General features: G+C 44.8%; 1 protein-coding gene across 3 annotated transcripts in view; it reads left to right on the top strand.

The window, feature by feature from the left end:
- Positions 1–7793: 7793 nt before the first annotated feature.
- GK5 (glycerol kinase 5) overlaps positions 7794–18138 on the top strand; it is a 64340-nt gene continuing 53995 nt past the window's right edge. The window contains exons 1-3 of one of the 3 annotated variants that reach the window (XM_090052090.1): positions 7794–8280; positions 15127–15220; positions 16613–16688. In XM_090052090.1, the coding sequence (XP_089908216.1) occupies positions 8143–8280; positions 15127–15220; positions 16613–16688 (308 nt within the window). In that variant the 5' untranslated portion in view covers positions 7794–8142. Of the gene's footprint in view, positions 8281–8362; positions 8638–15126; positions 15221–16612; positions 16689–18138 lie in introns of those variants that run through there. The other 2 variants (XM_090052089.1, XM_090052091.1) reach the window with 2 other exon arrangements.

Genomic DNA, 18138 nt, shown 5'->3' with positions numbered 1-18138 from the left:
GGAAATCAGCATGCACCAAGTCTAAAGTTTTAAGTTTGGTAAAACCCAGTTTCTCTGATCCCAAATTCAGTTTGCAAGGAACTGTTTCTTAGTGGTGCCCCTCCACCAGTCAGGATAATGAAGCCATGAGTTTTCAGCTGTTAGCCATCTAACACATAAAATACCTTGAACTGGTTATTAGTGTGTTTAAAGCTTTTTGAGCCCTGGCTGTCTGCTAGGCAATGAACAGGAAAGGGGCAGAGGCAGTCAGTCTGTTGTAGGAGAGCACAGTGACAGGGCCTCCAGGCTACTAAAAGCAGGTAGATATTGGTGGCTGATAGATGAAAAAAGATCCTCTAATCCAGAGTTGGGGGCATAGAGGGAGCCCCTTGACCTAAGTTGTGGACTGTGGCTTCTAGGTATTATCTGACTAGGATTTGGGCTAGGGCCATAAAGCCCTGCCATGCTGGGTTAGAGCTACAGCTGTTAGGTGACCCTGGGCTAGGATTAGGGCTGGGCACAGTAGGGTCTGCCATGTTAGGTTCAAGACTCAGTGAGGTAGGATCCCCTCCATGCCAAGTTTTAGGCCTGTGGCTGGTAGGGACTCCCAGGCTGGAGTTAGGTGTGGTGCAGGTTAGAGCTGGAGCCAAGAGGTGCTGCTGGTCAATGGTCAGGGCACACCTTCAACCTGTGGCTAAGTAATGCCATGTATGTTTCAGGAAGGCACCTCAAGGGAGGATGCAAACCAATGAGCACAAGCTAACAGATGGTAAATTCAGGCTGGACATAAGAAAAGAAAATTCTCTGTAAGGGTTACCAGAATCTGGAACACACTCCCAGCAGAGGTGGTGCAGTTGCCATCCTTGGGAGGTGTTCAAGAGGAGGCTGGACAGTTACCTTGTTGAGCTTGTCTGAGCCCAATAACTTCCTGCCCATGGAAGGGGACTGGACTTGATGGTCTTGCAGGTCCCTTCTGGTCCTTCAATTCTATGATGGTTCAGCAGGATCTTCCTTGCAAGAATGACCTGAGAGGCACTTGAGGCACAGTATGGGGTCTGGTAGTGACTGACTAGTGTCTAGGTCTCTACCACCCAAGTTTCCAGGGAAGTCTCACCCCTGGCTTGCATGCTGCATAACATTTGTAAGGCCAGAGGTAGGTACTGCTTGCTTGCTTCCAGGCAGAACCTCAGCACCCACACTCACAGTCTTTAGATGCAAAAGGTACATTCCACAGTCATTCAGCAACTTGGTAGTAGAGTGACCATATGTCCTGGCTTGGCTGGGACAATCCTGGATTTCATAGACCTGCCCATGCCAATTGGTGAAAAGTCCCAGAAGAAAGGCAGCTGAGCAGGGACACAGGGTACAGTCTGGCAGGGAGGTAGTATGGCATAGTGTGCCAGGCAGGTGGGTGGGCAGGCATCGCTGCTGCTGTGAAGAAGCAAGGTGAGCAGACTGGAGCAGTGTCTAGCCCAGCCCACCCCCTGCCTCTAGCTGCAGCTCAGGAGGAGCCAGGGTGGGCACATACCATGTTATTCTATTCCCTGCCAGGCTACACTCTGTGGCCCTGCCACCTGCCTCTGCTTGCAGCAGCACTGCTGATGTGGGGGAGCGGGGAGCAGTGTCCCAGATTTTCTTAAAAATAATATGGTCACCCTATAATTAACTCCATGCTGGTGTCCAGGTGTCCCACACAGGGCTTCATAAATCAAGGAATGGGCAGATAGAAAAAGTAGTTCAGTTAGGAATAGTCACCCCTTCTAGCTGTATGCTAATTCTCCCTGTGTCATCATGAAGAGCAGGCTAGAGTTCCTAAAGACCCTGGCATCCTGGACCTTATTCAACCACCAAGTAATCATGTTAATGAATCAACTTCAGTTGTGTATGGTGTACAGTAAAGAAATACCCTTTGCATTTCATAGATACTCTAGTCTAAACCATGATGTACTGGCCACAGGATGGCAAATGACCTCATCTGCCTTTGCAGTTCAAAACTCCATATGGGCAAATCCAGCTTTGACCTCTTATGGGTTGGAGAATCTGATGAATTGTTGTGCCAGCACCTTTCTGCATTTGCCTACACTGAAGTGGCTGATGACACACTAGAGGCTGTTGAGGCTTATCAGCTTCTGAATGGCAACTGTCACTCATTTTTCTATGTTTATGGCATCCTCATGCTGATGGTATGCATTTGGAGTGACAGGGCCAGCTATACTGTATATATGTTCTTAAGTTCTGTCACTATGGATACTGACAGAAGTGACATTTTTTCGCTCAATCTGGCCCCTGAAAATGCTCTACAGCTGCGACTTAACACAAGCGCATGGCTGCACAATGCTTAAAAAATGACCACTTGCATGAAAGAGTAACCCTTGTCTAATCAAGGGTTGAGATTAATGTAACGGATTGAGATTAATGTGTTCTGCTTAAGCCTGACTGAAGGAATTTCTGTACTGTTCCATGAGAGATATTTGCCATACCCCTAGTCTGCTGCAGGGAGGAGGACAGAGAGTCTCCTCCCTGTGCAGCCATGGAGGGAGGAAGAGAGCATGTGTTCCCCTGCCCACCAGGAAACAGCTGACTTTCTGAGCTGGTGGACATTCCGGTGCTGTGGGGAGGCAGGGCTCAGGGAGTATGCCCCCTCCCCACTGGTGCCATGGTGCACCAAGGAAATTTTCCTGCTTGGGGGGAAGCTGGCCAAGCCCCCACCCTCCCCAACCTGATTGCTGCCCAGCTGCACCCCCAGCTGTCCAGGCTGGGGTCTGGGGAGGGGCACCTGATCCAGGCTGGGGGCTCAGAACCCATTCTGCAGCCCACCTGTCATCGCTTCTTCGGTGAAAGGGGCTGGCTCAGCCATCCCTGTTGGCATCCTGTGGGGTGCAAGGCATGGGCCTTATGGCAGTAGGGCTCAGATCCCACCCCAGTGCTGATTCCTGACAGCATGCTGGCTGCCAGGTGCTGAAAATTACCAGAGGTGGCCTTTCAGCTGGGGTTGGGCTGAGAGTCCCAGGCCAGCACAAACTTGGCCCAGCTGACATCTAGTGGGGGGTCAGAGCCCATCCCCCAGCCCACCTGCTGGTGCTTGACATAACTGGCTAGGACACCCCCACACTCTGATCACTGGTCCCCAGGTTCCCATCAGCCCCTACCAAGGCAGTCAGGGCATGCTCAGGTGTGGCTGATAGAGGACAGTGGTCATTAACCAGAAAGGCAGGATTTCTCACAATCAAGGGATAGTTTTCACAATCAAGGGGTGATTGCTAGGAGCTTCTTCCAGAGTTTGAGATCACTGACCATTTGAGACCCTGGTCCAGATCTAGTACTAGCCTCAGCTGCTGATAGAAAAGCAGGCAAATGCTGAGACCCACACCTTTGCGAGTACTGTGCTACTTCCAGCAGTCCTTCCTGGAAGACCCTGCTGTCCTCTCTGTATGTCCCAGCCATCCTGAACCATGCCATTGTTTCCTGCTTCCCACACACAAACAGGGAGACCCAGGAGCTGCAGCAGGTCCTGATGATTGCGCTCGCTGGCTCTCACCATGGGATACTGTACCTCATGCATGGCCTGCTGAACCTGACATGGCAGCAGGAGGCTTTGGAATATGCCAACATGCACTGAGCCATCTGCCCTACCTCTGCACCCCTGCCCACCAAGTATCCAGAACTGTTCATCCGAATTCCTCTTGGACAAAGATGAGGACATCCTGGATGCTGTGAATGTTGGGGTACTCTAAGGCCACCTCAACACTTGAGCACAGGGTCTAGGTACACCCCAACAGCACCACCTGATGACAGCAGATTGCCTTTGGCATGTGGGATGACAAACTCTGGTTCCAGACTTTCCACTAGCCCCAGGACATCTTCATGGACATCATCACCTGGGTGGCCCCCACATTACATGCCAGAACATGGTTGTGTAGCGAACCCTCAGTCCAAAGAAGCAGGTGGCCATTGCTGTCTTGAAGCTAGCCACTCTTGTCAATCTCTGCTAAACTGCCAACCAGTTTGGTGTTGGCAGTTCCATGGCTGGAGAGGCTGTCCAGAGGTTTGCGTGGTCATCTAAGATGTCTGGACAAACTATTTCTTCTACCTCATCAGCCCCCAGGTGGTGGGTGGGCTTCCCCAACTGCATTGGGGCTGTGGACAGTTCCCACATCCCAATTGTCTGCCCACTGCGTGGTGCTTGGACATTCATCAACCACAAGGGCTACTACTGTCATCCTGCAGGACATCACTGAGAATTACAGGGCTATGTAGCTTTCTGGATGCTTGCTGTCTTTGATTGTAGTTAACTAGTTAGATAAACTGTTGGGGTGAAACTTAATAAAGCTGAGGTCTTTGCTAAGATTTCATCAACAGAAAAGGGTATCTCTATATGGTGTTGCAAGGTGTGGTTTACTGAGGGAAGCTTAATATGAATGTACTATGGTCTAGGAAAGCCAATACTCTCAGGAGCTTTAGGATCAAATCTGTTTCCCGAAAAGATAAATATATTTTTTGTTCCTAGTACCAGGACCAGTATAAATTGTATTGTGATTCCTGCACTTATTCTGGGAGAGCTAGCTTAACCTCCGCTGTCCCCTAGTTTATGAAGCCTTTTAGCAAACATTGGAATTGGAGGAAAGGACCTGTTTAACAATACCTTGAGTAGCTGCTGCTCAATACAGTGTTATGCATCTTTAGAAAACTGAAGGGAAACTGGAAGTGCCTCATGACAAGGCTGGAGGCTGTTAAATAGTATTTACTGTATCTGCTTTATGCAGTACACTTTACTGTAATCTGCGCAGCATATGTAGCAGCAAGGTAGAGAACTTTAATTGATGGGTGATGACAGAACTGAAAAGACTCGGACTGTTATGAACAAAGAGGTGGCTCTGCTAAATAGCACAGTATGTTTGGGATGCAAGGCCAGAAACAACTAGTGCTCCTGCTTTATTTATATCACCATCCTCCACAGGAGCCCTAGTCGGGGACCACAATCCCTTTGCTTAAGGCACTGGAGAAACACAGAAGAAAACAAAAAAGATGGTCCCTTATAATCAAAGTAAGGAATGGCTCAACAGGTGTATTCAGACAGATGATGAATAGAAGGAAACTGAGACAATATCGGTGGGTACACGTGCATTCCAACTGTTGTCAAATTTTAGGTAGGCACCATGATAAAGGAACATTTTATGGAGATATCTGTAGAAGAATGAGTGAGTTTTGCAGTTATTTACAAGGAATTTCTCCCAAGAATGAAGGGTGGTATGTGAAAGTAAAAAGGTGCTTGCATAAAAGTTTAACAAGTGAACAAGAAGTGAATAACTGCCACTATGTCCCTATTGGAGGTTTGGGACACATTATCTTGATAATGAATGAAAGATACTGTGTAGGATGGGGATAAACTGTGTAGACCCTGGAAAATGAAGACAAATAAATGTATGTTTGAGGCAACAGAGAAGAGAACAGCAGTGAAAGGAAGCAAACAGCTAGGGAAGTTCTCTTCCCAGCAGCATTCTGGATGGATGAGATATCATGAACAAAGGTTCTTCAGGATTTAGACAGTGTAGATATCAAGATCTAGACAAAGGTCCAAGTTATAAATGATGCCCAGGTTCTAGGTCTGAGTAACCGGTGATGATGTCCATAGTGATATAGGTAGGGAGAAGTTTTGGAGGGAAAGATTAAGAGGTCTCTGGCCTGAAAGCTACAGTGACCAGACAGACTTAGATTTTAGTTTGGACAGGAGATGTCTCTTGGGCAGAAATGTAAAGACTGTTACAAAAACCAAGGAAGGACTAGATTTCAAGAAAAGGAACACAGTCCATGTTATTAGAGTGAAGTGGTATAAATGTATATACCTTTGCATAAGGATTATACTGGCGTTATGCACAAATTTTATTTTTCAGTAAACCATGTTGTAAAGAATACAAACCTTAACTGAATATAACAGCACAAACTTAAATCCAAAGGAGATGAATAAATATGTTTGTACTGATGAAGTAACAAATATGTATCCTTTCTTTTTCACTGAAGACTTCGATAATACTTCTATCTGGGAGGCCTAGAAAGTGTCAGATTCTGATGGAAAAAGAGAAACAGCAGGAGTAATTATTTTCCCAATTCTAGCCTCCATATCAACAACAATGATAAAGTGTTGCTCTTCCCTCAGTTTTGGAATTTCATTTCCACAGGATCATCCTATTTTAGAAGGAGATAGTAACTTGCTTTTCACTTTATTCCTTGTTCACATCCCTATATCAACACTGGCTTGGCAACGCAGTGTTACAGTGGGGCCCATCCCCCACAAAAACAGGATTTTTTTTTCTACAAAAAAAAAATCAACAGGCAAATTGTGATTGTGAATCTGTGCCATGCTAGTGTTTGCCAGCATAGTACTTCCAGAACTCGTGCAGGAGTAGAAGACACCACAACGTCCATTGACCCTTGAAAAGGTACATTGCCTTGAAATATGCATCCCAAAATAAACCATTGGGTACCAAGAGCTACCAGGGGGTAAAGGTGGCTGATCACATCACTTCCTCATGCTGCAGCAGAAAGAGTGGAGCTCTGCCTCCACTGCCTCAATGGCCTGTTAAACAGGGAACCTTTTGCATACATGTATATATAACCTAATGGAGAAAACGCATGGAGCATTTTTAGCTTAGTGTACTGAAGTGAGACAACACTATATTTCTTCAGCCTGAAGATTACCTCAACTAACTAATCAAAGCAAAAGCTTCAGTTCCTTGTTTCCTCTATATTTCTACATAGATAGCTATTTTGATCTAAAAGCATATTTTTTCAGGGCAGTGAATGGTCATATTTATAAATAAGGGACAGGTTAACTATTCTCCTTTTTGCAGGTTGCCTTTAGCACATATTTAGAACCACAATTTAACCTCTAAATAAAGTTACTTCCTTACAAATTTTATAATTTGCTTTTGCTAAATCATTAGATGGGCTGACTTCTACAGCGTGTATATAAAATATTATGTTTAAAATTATTATTAAGGATCTCAGTGAAAGATGCTATAACTAGAGGTGCACCAGTCTAATATCGGATCAGCACTAATATAAAGAAAATTGACTGTATTGGAAATCGGCCTAATGTGGCTGACAGTGTGGCCGATAAATGCCCTGTGCATGCATGCAGCCGCAGCACAGCACATAGTCAGCAAGGACAGCCCAGCAGCAAGGAGAGCTGTGTGCGGATGGTAAGTCTGTTGAGGTGAAAGGGGCGTGGGGGGGCAGATCCTGGAATAAAAGGCTTTGTTCTGGCAGAAATCTGACGCTTCCCTTCTGACACTTGCCAGGCCTGGTCAATTCGAGTTAGCTGCCAGTCATGCTGGGGACAAAAGGCATGCTTAAACAAGTGTTCTGCTTGTGTTTTGATGTTGGACAATCAGACCTGGGATAAGACACATGACTGTTTCTAGCCCACGATGACACTTCCCTGGACAGCCATGGCTAATTTGAGTTGGTTGTTATTCATGCCAAGGACATGAAGGGTTGTCCTTGTTCTTTTGTCCCACTTTTTGACTTGGGTCATTCAGAACCACGGTCTGTTTGTGCCATTTGCTCGTGTGGTGTCACCCTGCTCTGCCCCCAGGCTAACCCGTCTCCCTGCTGCACCCGAGGGGTGGCCGCGCCTCAGCAGCAGCTCAGGCAGGTTCCGCAGGATCCTGGTGCCAAGGGGGCCGGCGCAGCGGCCTTTGCTCCTCTGTGCCGAGGGCTGGCAGACAAAGCCGCTTGTGTGGGAGTTGCTCCTAAAACATCTGACAGAGGGCCTGTTAAACAGTAATCGCGGGTGGCTCCTCGGGCTCTTAACCCCCGTATTGCCCACACACAGGCTGCTTCTCCGTGTAAACACCCCTGGCCCCGGCTGGCCCGGGCCGGGCACCCTGCCGTGGGGCGGCCACTCCGGGACTGCTCCCGACCTGCCTGCCGGCCTGGGCTGCGGCTGCTCCGCTGGGACTCCCACCGCTCCCGGCAGCGCTTGTGAGGAGCCGCGAGGCCCTTTCCCGCAGCCGGAGTGTCCGCCGGGGACGCGGAAGCGGAGCGGGCGGTGGCACCCGTTTCCGCCCGGCGGGCGGGGCGGGCCGAGCTGAGCTGAGCAGCGCCTTCCGCGCCCGGCAGTGGCGGTGGGACTGCGTGCTTGCGTGGTGTCCCCGCGCCGAGATGCCGCGTGGCCTGAGGGGGGAACCCGCCGCCGCCGCCGCCGCCGCGTACGTGGCGAGCGTGGACGTGGGCAGCACGGGGCTCAAGTGCCGCATCTACGACGCGGCGGCCGCCGTGCGCAGCGCCAGCTACCAGGAGGTGAATGGGGCAGGGGCCGGTGGGCGGCGGGCCGGGCCGGGGGGCAGATCGCCGCTGCGGACCGGACCGGACAGGGCCGGGCGGGCTGCCCCTGCCGTCGCCCGCGGCCCCCTCCTCGCTCTGGAGACTGGCCCGTACTCCCCGAGCCTCCCCCCGCGCTCTTGCTCAACCCCAGCCAGCGCCGCCCTCGCCTCAAGCCTCCGCGGGCTCCGGCTGGTGGGCGCTGACACCCAGTGATCATCCAAGCAAAATAACCGCCAGGGTGGCCGCTTCAGACCTGTTGTTTGAGGGCTAGAACCAGGCACTGTGGTGCCGCGCAGGAGGCCCGGCCCGTGGGATGCGTTGAGCATTGTCATGGTGAGCGAATCTCATACTGAACCCAGCAGCGCCCTCTCCCCTCCAGGGAGCAGGGCTTGTCGCGTTGGCTTAGGTCAGGCTGTCTGGGTCTCCAGCTGAAAGATTTTCCGGGTGGTGTTGGCAACCAAACACGTGAGTGGGAACATCTCTGGCGCCACTGGCTTTGGAGGAAGAACAGGAAAGGATGATCCTGCCACTTTCAGTGTGCCAGCAGAGAGGTTCTGGTCAAGGGGAAAAGATCCCTCAAGAAGCGATGATCATGCTTCAAAATCATGACTGTCAGGGTGTAGTGGTATTGGTCTAGAGGCAAAGGCAGTTAGGACTGGTGATTTAAATAATTAATCTAAAAGTAATTAAAAGATATCATCTCTACTACCAGTCCTGATTGCCTCAATCATGACTGTCACTCTTGTGACTACACTGATGCTGGGAAGCAGTTTCCACATGTAGGATTCAGGAAGTATGCCAGGGCAAGTTGACTGTGGGTTAGTCAACTTCTGGTCCCAGTTCTGAAACGGATTTCTTTTTAATACCCTTGGGTAAGTCATGTAATATAATTTCTTTGCTTACTGTAAAGATATTGCAATTATGAAACTTTAGTGCCTCCATCAGAGTGGCATTGTGATGCTTAGGGTTAGGGAAAGTACTCAGATGTCCCCAGATGAAAGATGCTTTACAAATAAATGTACTTTGAATTAGTGATTACTGTTTATTTTCAGTGTATAATCTGAACAGAGATATATAATTGACTGGTAAACAGACATTAAACTGGTGTACTTCTAGCTTTCATGATGAAGAATACAGGCATACCTCATTTTATTGCGCTTCGCTTTATTGTGCTTCGCTGATATTGTGGTTTTTTACAAATTGAAGGTGTGGGGCAACCCGCCTCAAGCAAGTCTATCGGCACCATTTTTCCAACAGCATTTGCTCTCTTCGCATTTTTTAGCAATAAAGTATTTTTTAATTAAGGTATGTACATTGTTTTTTTAGACATAATGCTTTTGCACACTTAATAGTCTACAGTATAGTGTAAACATAACTTTTATATGCACTGGGAAACCAAAAAATTCATGTGACTCGCTTTATTGTGATATTCGCTTTATTGCGGTGGTCTGGAACCGAACCTGCAATATCTCCGAGGTATGCCTGTATAGCTTAAAACTGGAGCTGCACATAATATTGATAGGAAAGTTGTACTTTTTTCTGTGGCCGTGTTGACGGTCCAGAGCAGCGGGGGCCAACCTTTTCGACAGGCATGCCACAAATTAGCTCAACACCCTTCTAGAGTGCCACTCTTATCCCCTTTCTGTGCCCAGTCTGCTGCTCTGTTTTCTGCTCCCTAGTCTGTACTCCTTGCCCCATATCCTTCCCTGCTTTCTGCTTCCTGTCCTGTGCGCCTGCTCTGCTTTTTGCTTCTTGACCTGTCCACTTCTGTGCTGCCTCTTCTTCTGCGGTCTGCTGTGCTCTAGACACAGGGAGGCTGCCTGTGCCACTGGTGGTACTCATTGTACAGGTTGGACACCCCTGGTCTAGAGAATAAGCAAAAATGCAAGCTTTGTGAGGCAAAGTAACATTTTGTATCAGATCTACTGCCTGGCACAAAATGCAGTTCCTGAGGCCAGAGAAAACAACTGATAGTACCTCATTGCAGAAATCTTGCTTCTTGTGTAATAATAGTGACAGGAATTGCTCAAAAATCAGCATAAGAGAGAGAGGCTGCCCTGTTTTTCTTTTGAAAAGTCTTACAGGTTGGATAGAAGAATCTCTGAGCCTTATGTAATCCTAGTTAATCCTACCAATAATATACAGACAGAACATGAGGTTCAACTAATTGCTATGCTGTTAGTTTTTCAGACATTTTCATTTGTCTTTGGAGGAGGGAAGGTAACATTACTACCCTTTTGTTAGACAACTACCTAAGAAGGCATATTTTGGACATCAACAGTTTCCATTAAAATGTCAACCAAACATGTCCAGTTTAGGTATCTAGCTTAACCCTCTCTGGAATGTTTCTTGAGGACAAAATTATTTAAAACAGATTGGAAAAGGACAATAAGTCCTTTAGGCAATAGAAGGAAAACAAATGGAAGTGCGGGACCCCTGCTTAACACCTCGGGACAGCTGGTAACTGACATTCAGGAAAAAACTGAACTCCTGAATGCCCACTTTGCTTTGATATTTCGCTGGATCAAGGGAAAAGTCAAGCGAGATAAGGCTCATAGGGGACGTGCCGGAATTGACAGCCCCCCGACTCTGGATGCTGAGTGGGTGCAATACCAACTAGTAAAGCCAGACATTTACAAGTCAGCAGGACCAGATGGACTTCATCAAGAGTGTTGAAGGAGCTGACTGAGTCATTGCAGAACCCCTGGCAAAGCTCTTTCAGAATTTGTGTTGCACAGGGGAAATCCCTGATGATTGGAAGAGGGCCAATGTTGTGCCCATCTTCAAGAAGAGGAAGAGGGAGGACCCAGACAACTATAGGCCAATCAACATAACCTCTATCCCAGGGAAAATCCCAGGGAAAATCCTGGAAAAGCTCATTTAAAAAATCTGTGTGCGATATGCTCGCAGAAGGTAAGGTTCTGAATGACAGCCATCATGGCTTTGTCACAGGTAGGTCTTCTCTTGCCAACCTCATCTCCTTCTACAACCAGGTCTCTCACCACCTGGATATGGGAGATGAGGTAGACGTTACATACCTAGACTTCCAAAAGGCTTTTGATCTAGTATCACACGATATTCTTGTGGGAAAACTGGAAGATTGTGAGCTCAGCTGCTCGATAATTAAGTGGGTGGGAAACTGGCTACAGGGTAGGACCCAGAGAATTCTCATGAATGGATCTGTGTTGTCCTGGTGTGAAGTGGCCAGTGGTGTCCCTCAGGGGTCTGTGCTTGGACCGGAGCTTTTCAACATCTTCATCGGTGATTTAGATGGGGGAGATGCTGGCCAAGTTTGCGGACGACACCATGTTATGGGGTAGTGTGGTCACGTTGCAGATACAGGTGGACCTGGACAGGCTTGAGAGTTGGGCAGACTGGAACCAAATGAAGTTTAACACTTCCAAGCGTAAGGTGCTCCATCTGAGGGCAAACAACCTTCAACATATATACAGCCTTGGTGGTGACCGCTTGACTTGCACCACGGCCCAAAGGGACCTAGGGGTAATGATTAATCATCGCATGAATATGAGCCGTCAGTGTGAGGCAGTGGTCAGCAGGGCAGATAACACACTGGCATGCATCAACTGATGCCTCTCTTGTAAAACTAAGGAAGTGATACTCCTGCTGTACTTGGCACTGGTGAGACAGCAGTTGGAGTACTGTGTCCAGTTCTGGGTGCCGCACTTCAACAAGGATGTGGAAAAACTTGAGAGGGTCCAGAAAAGAGCCATTCATATGATCAGGGACTTTCAAGGCAAGCCATACGAGGATAGGCTGAGAGACCTGGGCATCTTTAGCATAATGAAGAGAAGGTTGAGGGGACTTAATAGCAGCTTACCACTATATCAGAGAAGTGCATTAGGAGCTTGGTGAATGACTGTTCACTAGCGCACCCCTGGGGAAGACCAGGACCACTGGATACAAACTCCTGGAAGGCCACTTCAGGCTTAATACCAGGAAGAACTCCTTCACAGTCAGGGTGCCCAGACTGTGGAATAAACTCCCTCCAGAGGTGGTGGAGTCACCTACCCTGGAGGTTTTCAAGAAGAGACTAGACAGTCACCTCGCTGGAGTCTCCTAACCCCAGTTGTCTTCCTGCCTAGAGTGGGGGGGCTGGACCCGATGATCTACAAGGTTCCTTCCAGCCCCTAACAGTCTATGAATCTATGAACAACGTTTGCTGGTCATTAGTGAAAAATCTGTGACTGAACTGTTGAGGTTGCGAGACTGTTTCTTCTGTGTGCTTTCTAAGCCTAACGTAGGAAAAGCATATGTTTATTTCAAGTTTGGTATGAGATACACTGGCAGATTAGCATGGGACTTAGTATTTTACTTGGTTGGGAATTTTCTGTGACTTTTCAAAATTAGTTTTGTCAGAGTATATGGATTTGTTTAAATGGAAATGTTTCATGGAATAATTTCATGAGAAGAAGTAGGTTTTGATGAACTTAGTCGACTCCAAAATGAACATGAGTCGTAAGTGTAACAAAACGATAAGTAAAGCCGACCACACTCTTTCATGCATTAGTAGGTGCATCACAAGCAGGTCCAGGGAGGTGATACTTCCCTTTTATGTGGCAGTGGTGATACCACAGCTGGAGTACTGCATCCAGTTCTGGGCACTGCACTTCAAGAGGGATGTGGATAACCTGGAGAGGGTCCACAGGAGGGCTACTCATATGGTTAAGAGCCTTCAGGTAAGATCCTATGAGGAGAGATTGAGGGACCTGAATCTCTTCAGCCTCCACAAAAGAAGGCTGAGAGGGATCTTGTGACTCTCTACAGATTCATCAGAGGCAGGGAGGGCAGCAAGGAATAAGGGGATACTCTGTTTACCAGGGTGCCCCTAGGGGTTACTAGGAGCAATGGCCATAAACTGACAGAGAACAGATTTAGATTAGACATCAGGCAAAATTTCTTTGTGGGGAGGGTTGCCAAAATCTGGAATGGGCTTCCAGGGGAGGTGGTGCTCTCCCCTACCTTGGGGGTCTTTAAGAGGAGACTAGACAAGCACCTAGCTGGGGTTATCTGACCCAAGCTCTCTTTTCTGCCCAGGGCAGGGCGTCAGACTTGATGATCTACTAAGGTCCCTTCCGACCCTAAAAATCTATGAAACTTCTAATGCCCTGCAGGGGCAGGTTCCCAACCTCTGAGCCTCTCAAGCTCACTTGGGGCTCCCACAGCTCCATGCCCTCAGTCAGGGGTGGTGCAGTCAGCAGTTTCAGAAATGGACATCCCAGGCTCTATTTTATTTTGAAATGTATTGTCTTAAAGAAAGTTTCTGCAAATTTTTCCTTCGGTGGTATTTTTTTTTTGACTGGCTTGCTTTTATTCCAGAGGGTAACCAATTTTTTAAAATAATTTTGGAAGCTATAATTAGCATGTAACAACTGACTCAAAACAGTGCTGCCATTTTCTTACTTTAGAAAGTTCTGAAATTACAGGAATAAATATAGTGAGGACATTCCTCAATATTTTAACCAGTTGTTTAAAACAAAATATGGATGCTCTAGGTACCACTTATGAATTTAGTGACTGGAATCTGATGCAACAAGCAAAGTGAACTGGCTGAATGGTATCTGGGCTCTGGTAGTAGATAGAAAGTTCTTTACAGTCTCTCTCAGACCTTCACAAATGTTTACTATTCGTAATTCAAAACTGACTAAGTATGATTGCCAAGCCAGCCAATTGACCAGTCACATTTGTCTAGCCTATTATTTGATCTTTGTTTATTTGTCAAATACTCTGTGAAGGCAAGAATGGCATTGTGTAGGTGGCATCTACCTTTTCTAATGCATTATGGTGTCATCAGTTTGCAAGGGTGGGAGGGAGGGCTGGCCCTGCATGAGTGAGGATACATGCACACACTCCATTTAAGAGCAGGTCTCTTTGTCCTCTCTCCTGAGCTCTTGCAGCCTTGTTTCCATTCTCCCCCTGCTCTATGTCTCCCAAGCCATGTGAGGCTGCAGAATCTGCTCTGTGATGAAGAAGGAACCAAAATGAGCAGTATACAAAGAGGTGATTTATCTTTTATAGTTGCTGTGTGCAGTTTGTTGTTTTATTTTGTAACTGGTTGGGCTGACCCTGGAATTCTGGGGCACAGGAAAAGCAAAGGGGAAGAAGTACTGTTCAGTCTTGAATATTTTATACTTGCCTAACATCATTAGTCATAACAACTCATTACAATTTTTAGAATTTAATATCATTGTTTCGTGCTAGCAGTTAATTATTTAAAATTAGCATAAGTATTTATCCTGTTGAAACCTCTCTAACCTCTCCTTACTGTTCCAATTTTAGTATATGTCATGCTGAAGCAAACAAAATAAATCCTTAAAACACTTGACTAGTATTTGATCAACTGAGCAGTAAAATATCGCCAAGAATTTTTTACTAGTCAGATACCCAGGCCTAGAATGTTTATTTCCAACTTCAGTTAAAGTCACTGAATTTTGTATCACCCTTACATTGTTTCTTTCTTTCTTCTCAGTTCTCCAAGCAGAAATTCCACATCACTGTAGTGTAACAAAAATTGTAATTCTTTCTGCTTTTAAAATATTATTATAATCAGGATATGACTTTTCTCAATAGAATGTCTAAGTAAAGCTTTGAGAATGAACCCTTATATTATGTGGACTACTAAAGAAGAGGCTGTAAAGGAGCCAGATCAATCCCTAGGGTGACTCAACTGACATCAGTGGAATTACAAAAAGGATCTATACAGTATAGTGTTCCTGCTGTATGTACAGCAGGCACCCCCACACTTATATTGCTGTTACTGGTTCAAACTAATGTCTGTAGTGATGCTATACTTTTTGTAAACAGATAAAACCGCTTCATCCTCGCCCTGGCTGGGTTGAATTAGATCCTGAAGTTCTGTGGACTCAGTTCACTGATGTATTAAAAGAGGCTGTACAAGGTAATTGTTAGTAAAACCACACAATAGTGGAGGATAATCACTAAAACTAATGAATGTCTTAGGGGGTTGGGTTTTTTTTGTAATAATGAAGTATATGATGTACTTAAAGCTTATTGATGGCCTCAATAGGAAACTGCAAAATACTTTTATTAATTACTCGGGAACCTGAAAATGCATATGGATACATTTGTGCACAAAACATGTTTGCACAAAAAGGATGTTCTTTCCTTAAGCATGTGATTGCAGCACTGGTCCCACTGGCAGACAGACAGACAAGATAATACTAATTTTGTTGACTGTGTGTGTATAGTCTTTCAGCTAGATGTGATTTTTATCCTGACGTGTTTTCATGAAATTCTGCTCTTGGAAGTATGTTTTTAAGTCCCAATAAAGCAAACAGATGTCACCTTTTAATGGTGTAGCTGAGGACAAAATTTATGTTTTTTAAAAAATATGTATATCAGGAAATCATTTCTGGAATTTTCATTTTAATTTGAACTCTGCTAATACATAATAGATATTATAACAAAATTAATATAACGTAGCACGTACCAAAGTCTAGAATTACATTTCAAGTATATTCTACATGTAAAATTTTTAGGCCATCTTAAATCTCACATGGTTTAAACAGTGGTTCTCAACCTTTTCAGACTCAAGGCACTCCATAGGAAATGCCAACTCTTAGCTTTCACTTGTTTTTTTTTTTCCTACAGAAATATAATAGAGCAATTCTTCTGTTGTAAAAAACTCAAACACGACCACAACATGTCAGAATATTATTGTAGTCATAGATTCACTGGTTTAAACAAGCTTTTTTGTATGTCTCATTATTAGTTACTGTAGATTATGAAATGCAGTTTTTTAAAAATCTAGTCTGCATTTTGCAATCTGTGCCTTTTATTCACTTTCTGCATTTGGATTTTTCTGTTTTGAACACTGAAAATTAATAAAAGGAGTGTCTTATTTAAATTATGCTTGGGTATAAACACTGCAGAGAAAAATGTTTAAAACACCTGTTTTATTAGACTTCTGAAAAGAAAATTGTTCAGACATTTTTAGGGATAAAAGGTTTTATAAAAGCACTAGGTTATATCAATTAAGCCTGAAGTATCAAGGTGTAAATATATGCCTGATTACATGTCTCCTTGTTTTGGAACAAATTGGCTTATTCTACTGGTATGTGTGAATTCTTGGTCATTTAAGCATTCATGTTACTTACCTACCTATCCACTGAATAAAAATTAGTGATTATCAACTAAATCAGGTACTTTACATTTAATATATCATTAAAATAAATTAGTATTCATTACATGATTAATGATTTTCATAAGGCTTCATAGATATGTCAGAATAACGGTTTCTCATTTGTTAAAAGAATTTTTTTATGTCTAGGTGCAGGACTTCGTATGAATCAAATTGCTGGTCTTGGCATCTCAACACAGAGAGCAACTTTCATTACATGGGACAAGTATGTACAATATATGAATATTTTTAACACATTTATATAATAAATAAAGATGCAAAGAACTTACAATCTAACTTTATATGGGCATGAAGAGTGAAGGTAATTTATAATTGGGAGAAAAATCAGAGGAAGAATAAAAACTACATTAATTTAAGAATGTGCACAGCTTGAAGTATGTGATATTATACATACACTACAATTTTTACATTGCTAATACTTTCATTTATATATATTATGTTATCAAAATGTAAAAGAAGTATCTAGCAAACCAGAAAGGTCTAAAATTAATTAAATTAGAACATATTTCATTGTGGAAAATAAAACAGGAAGATAGCACTGTATAGGTCACTTGTGAGTTGCTGATAGTAGGGCTTGGAAAGCAGGATGCCTAATGGGCTCTGCTTGTGAAAACTTTCCAAGCAACTGTGTAAAGACATGTGTATATTGGTACTGTTCCCCATATTTAAAACAAATTGAAGAACTGCAGTCGCTGCATGTGTTGTCATGGCCAGATTCGGTGCTTTGTAGCTAAAATGGGTTTAATTCAGGGTTGATTAGTCTGAGATTTAACTCCGCTCAAAATGGGGCGAGTGGGAAAGTGGTAGTTGTTTATGCACTAGGCTGGAATGGCTATTGATTCAATGACTGTTGAAGCAAATTGTTCATTTAGATACCTTAATTCAGGTTAATTCAGGTACTTAATGTGCCTGAATGGGCTTGTCCAACTGTAAAGTTAAATGGGCTTGTCCACCTGTAAAGTTGAATACCACCCATCTCTTTTTAGCCTGTGTTCATTAGATTAGAGTAGATATTTGCTCACCTGCTTTTATTGTATGTCTACATTTTTGGATGTGAAGAAGCTGAGAACAATGCAAATGTAGCAAAACATTGCTTCATCCAGGATTAAAGTTGGAGTGGTTTTGCTACAACTGAGTTGTTCTCAGCTCATTGGCAGGGAACAATTACAACAGACCAGCTGCTCTTTTGAAACTTTAAAATGACCTGCAAGCCCTTTCAAACTTTTGAAATTAGAACTGACTGTCATTTCGCAGATTGGTACATGTCTAGTCTCCTCTGTCTTTAAAGTGAAGCTAATGTATATGTTGAGCAGAGGAAAATGCATAACACCCCCCCCCCCCAGCCCTAACTCTTCAGGTTCCTGCCTCAAAGCAGCTAGCATCAGCAGGATCCTTTTGTGTTTATACATCTACAGTTTAGTAATTCACAACTTTTAGAGCACCTTGATTTCTGCTATGTTCTTGGTTATTGTTTGCAAAAGTGTGCTAGCTTTTTGTTTTCTTCTTGTTTGTGTTTTTTTTTCTGTACTGCTCACCATGATATCTAAGTACATATTGACTCGCTCATTAGAGTAGGGGTAGGCAACCTTTTCTGACTGTGCTCTGGAATAACTCTGGGTCAGAGGTGGGTGAGTGCTAGGTCCTGGCTGCCACTG

This window comes from Crocodylus siamensis, chromosome 6, assembly GCF_052110815.1.
Source record: "Crocodylus siamensis isolate JL-2025a chromosome 6, ASM5211081v1, whole genome shotgun sequence".
Lineage (NCBI taxonomy): Eukaryota > Metazoa > Chordata > Crocodylia > Crocodylidae > Crocodylus > Crocodylus siamensis.
Note: the sequence above shows the minus strand (reverse complement) of the source record. Positions and strands in the feature narration are given on the sequence as shown.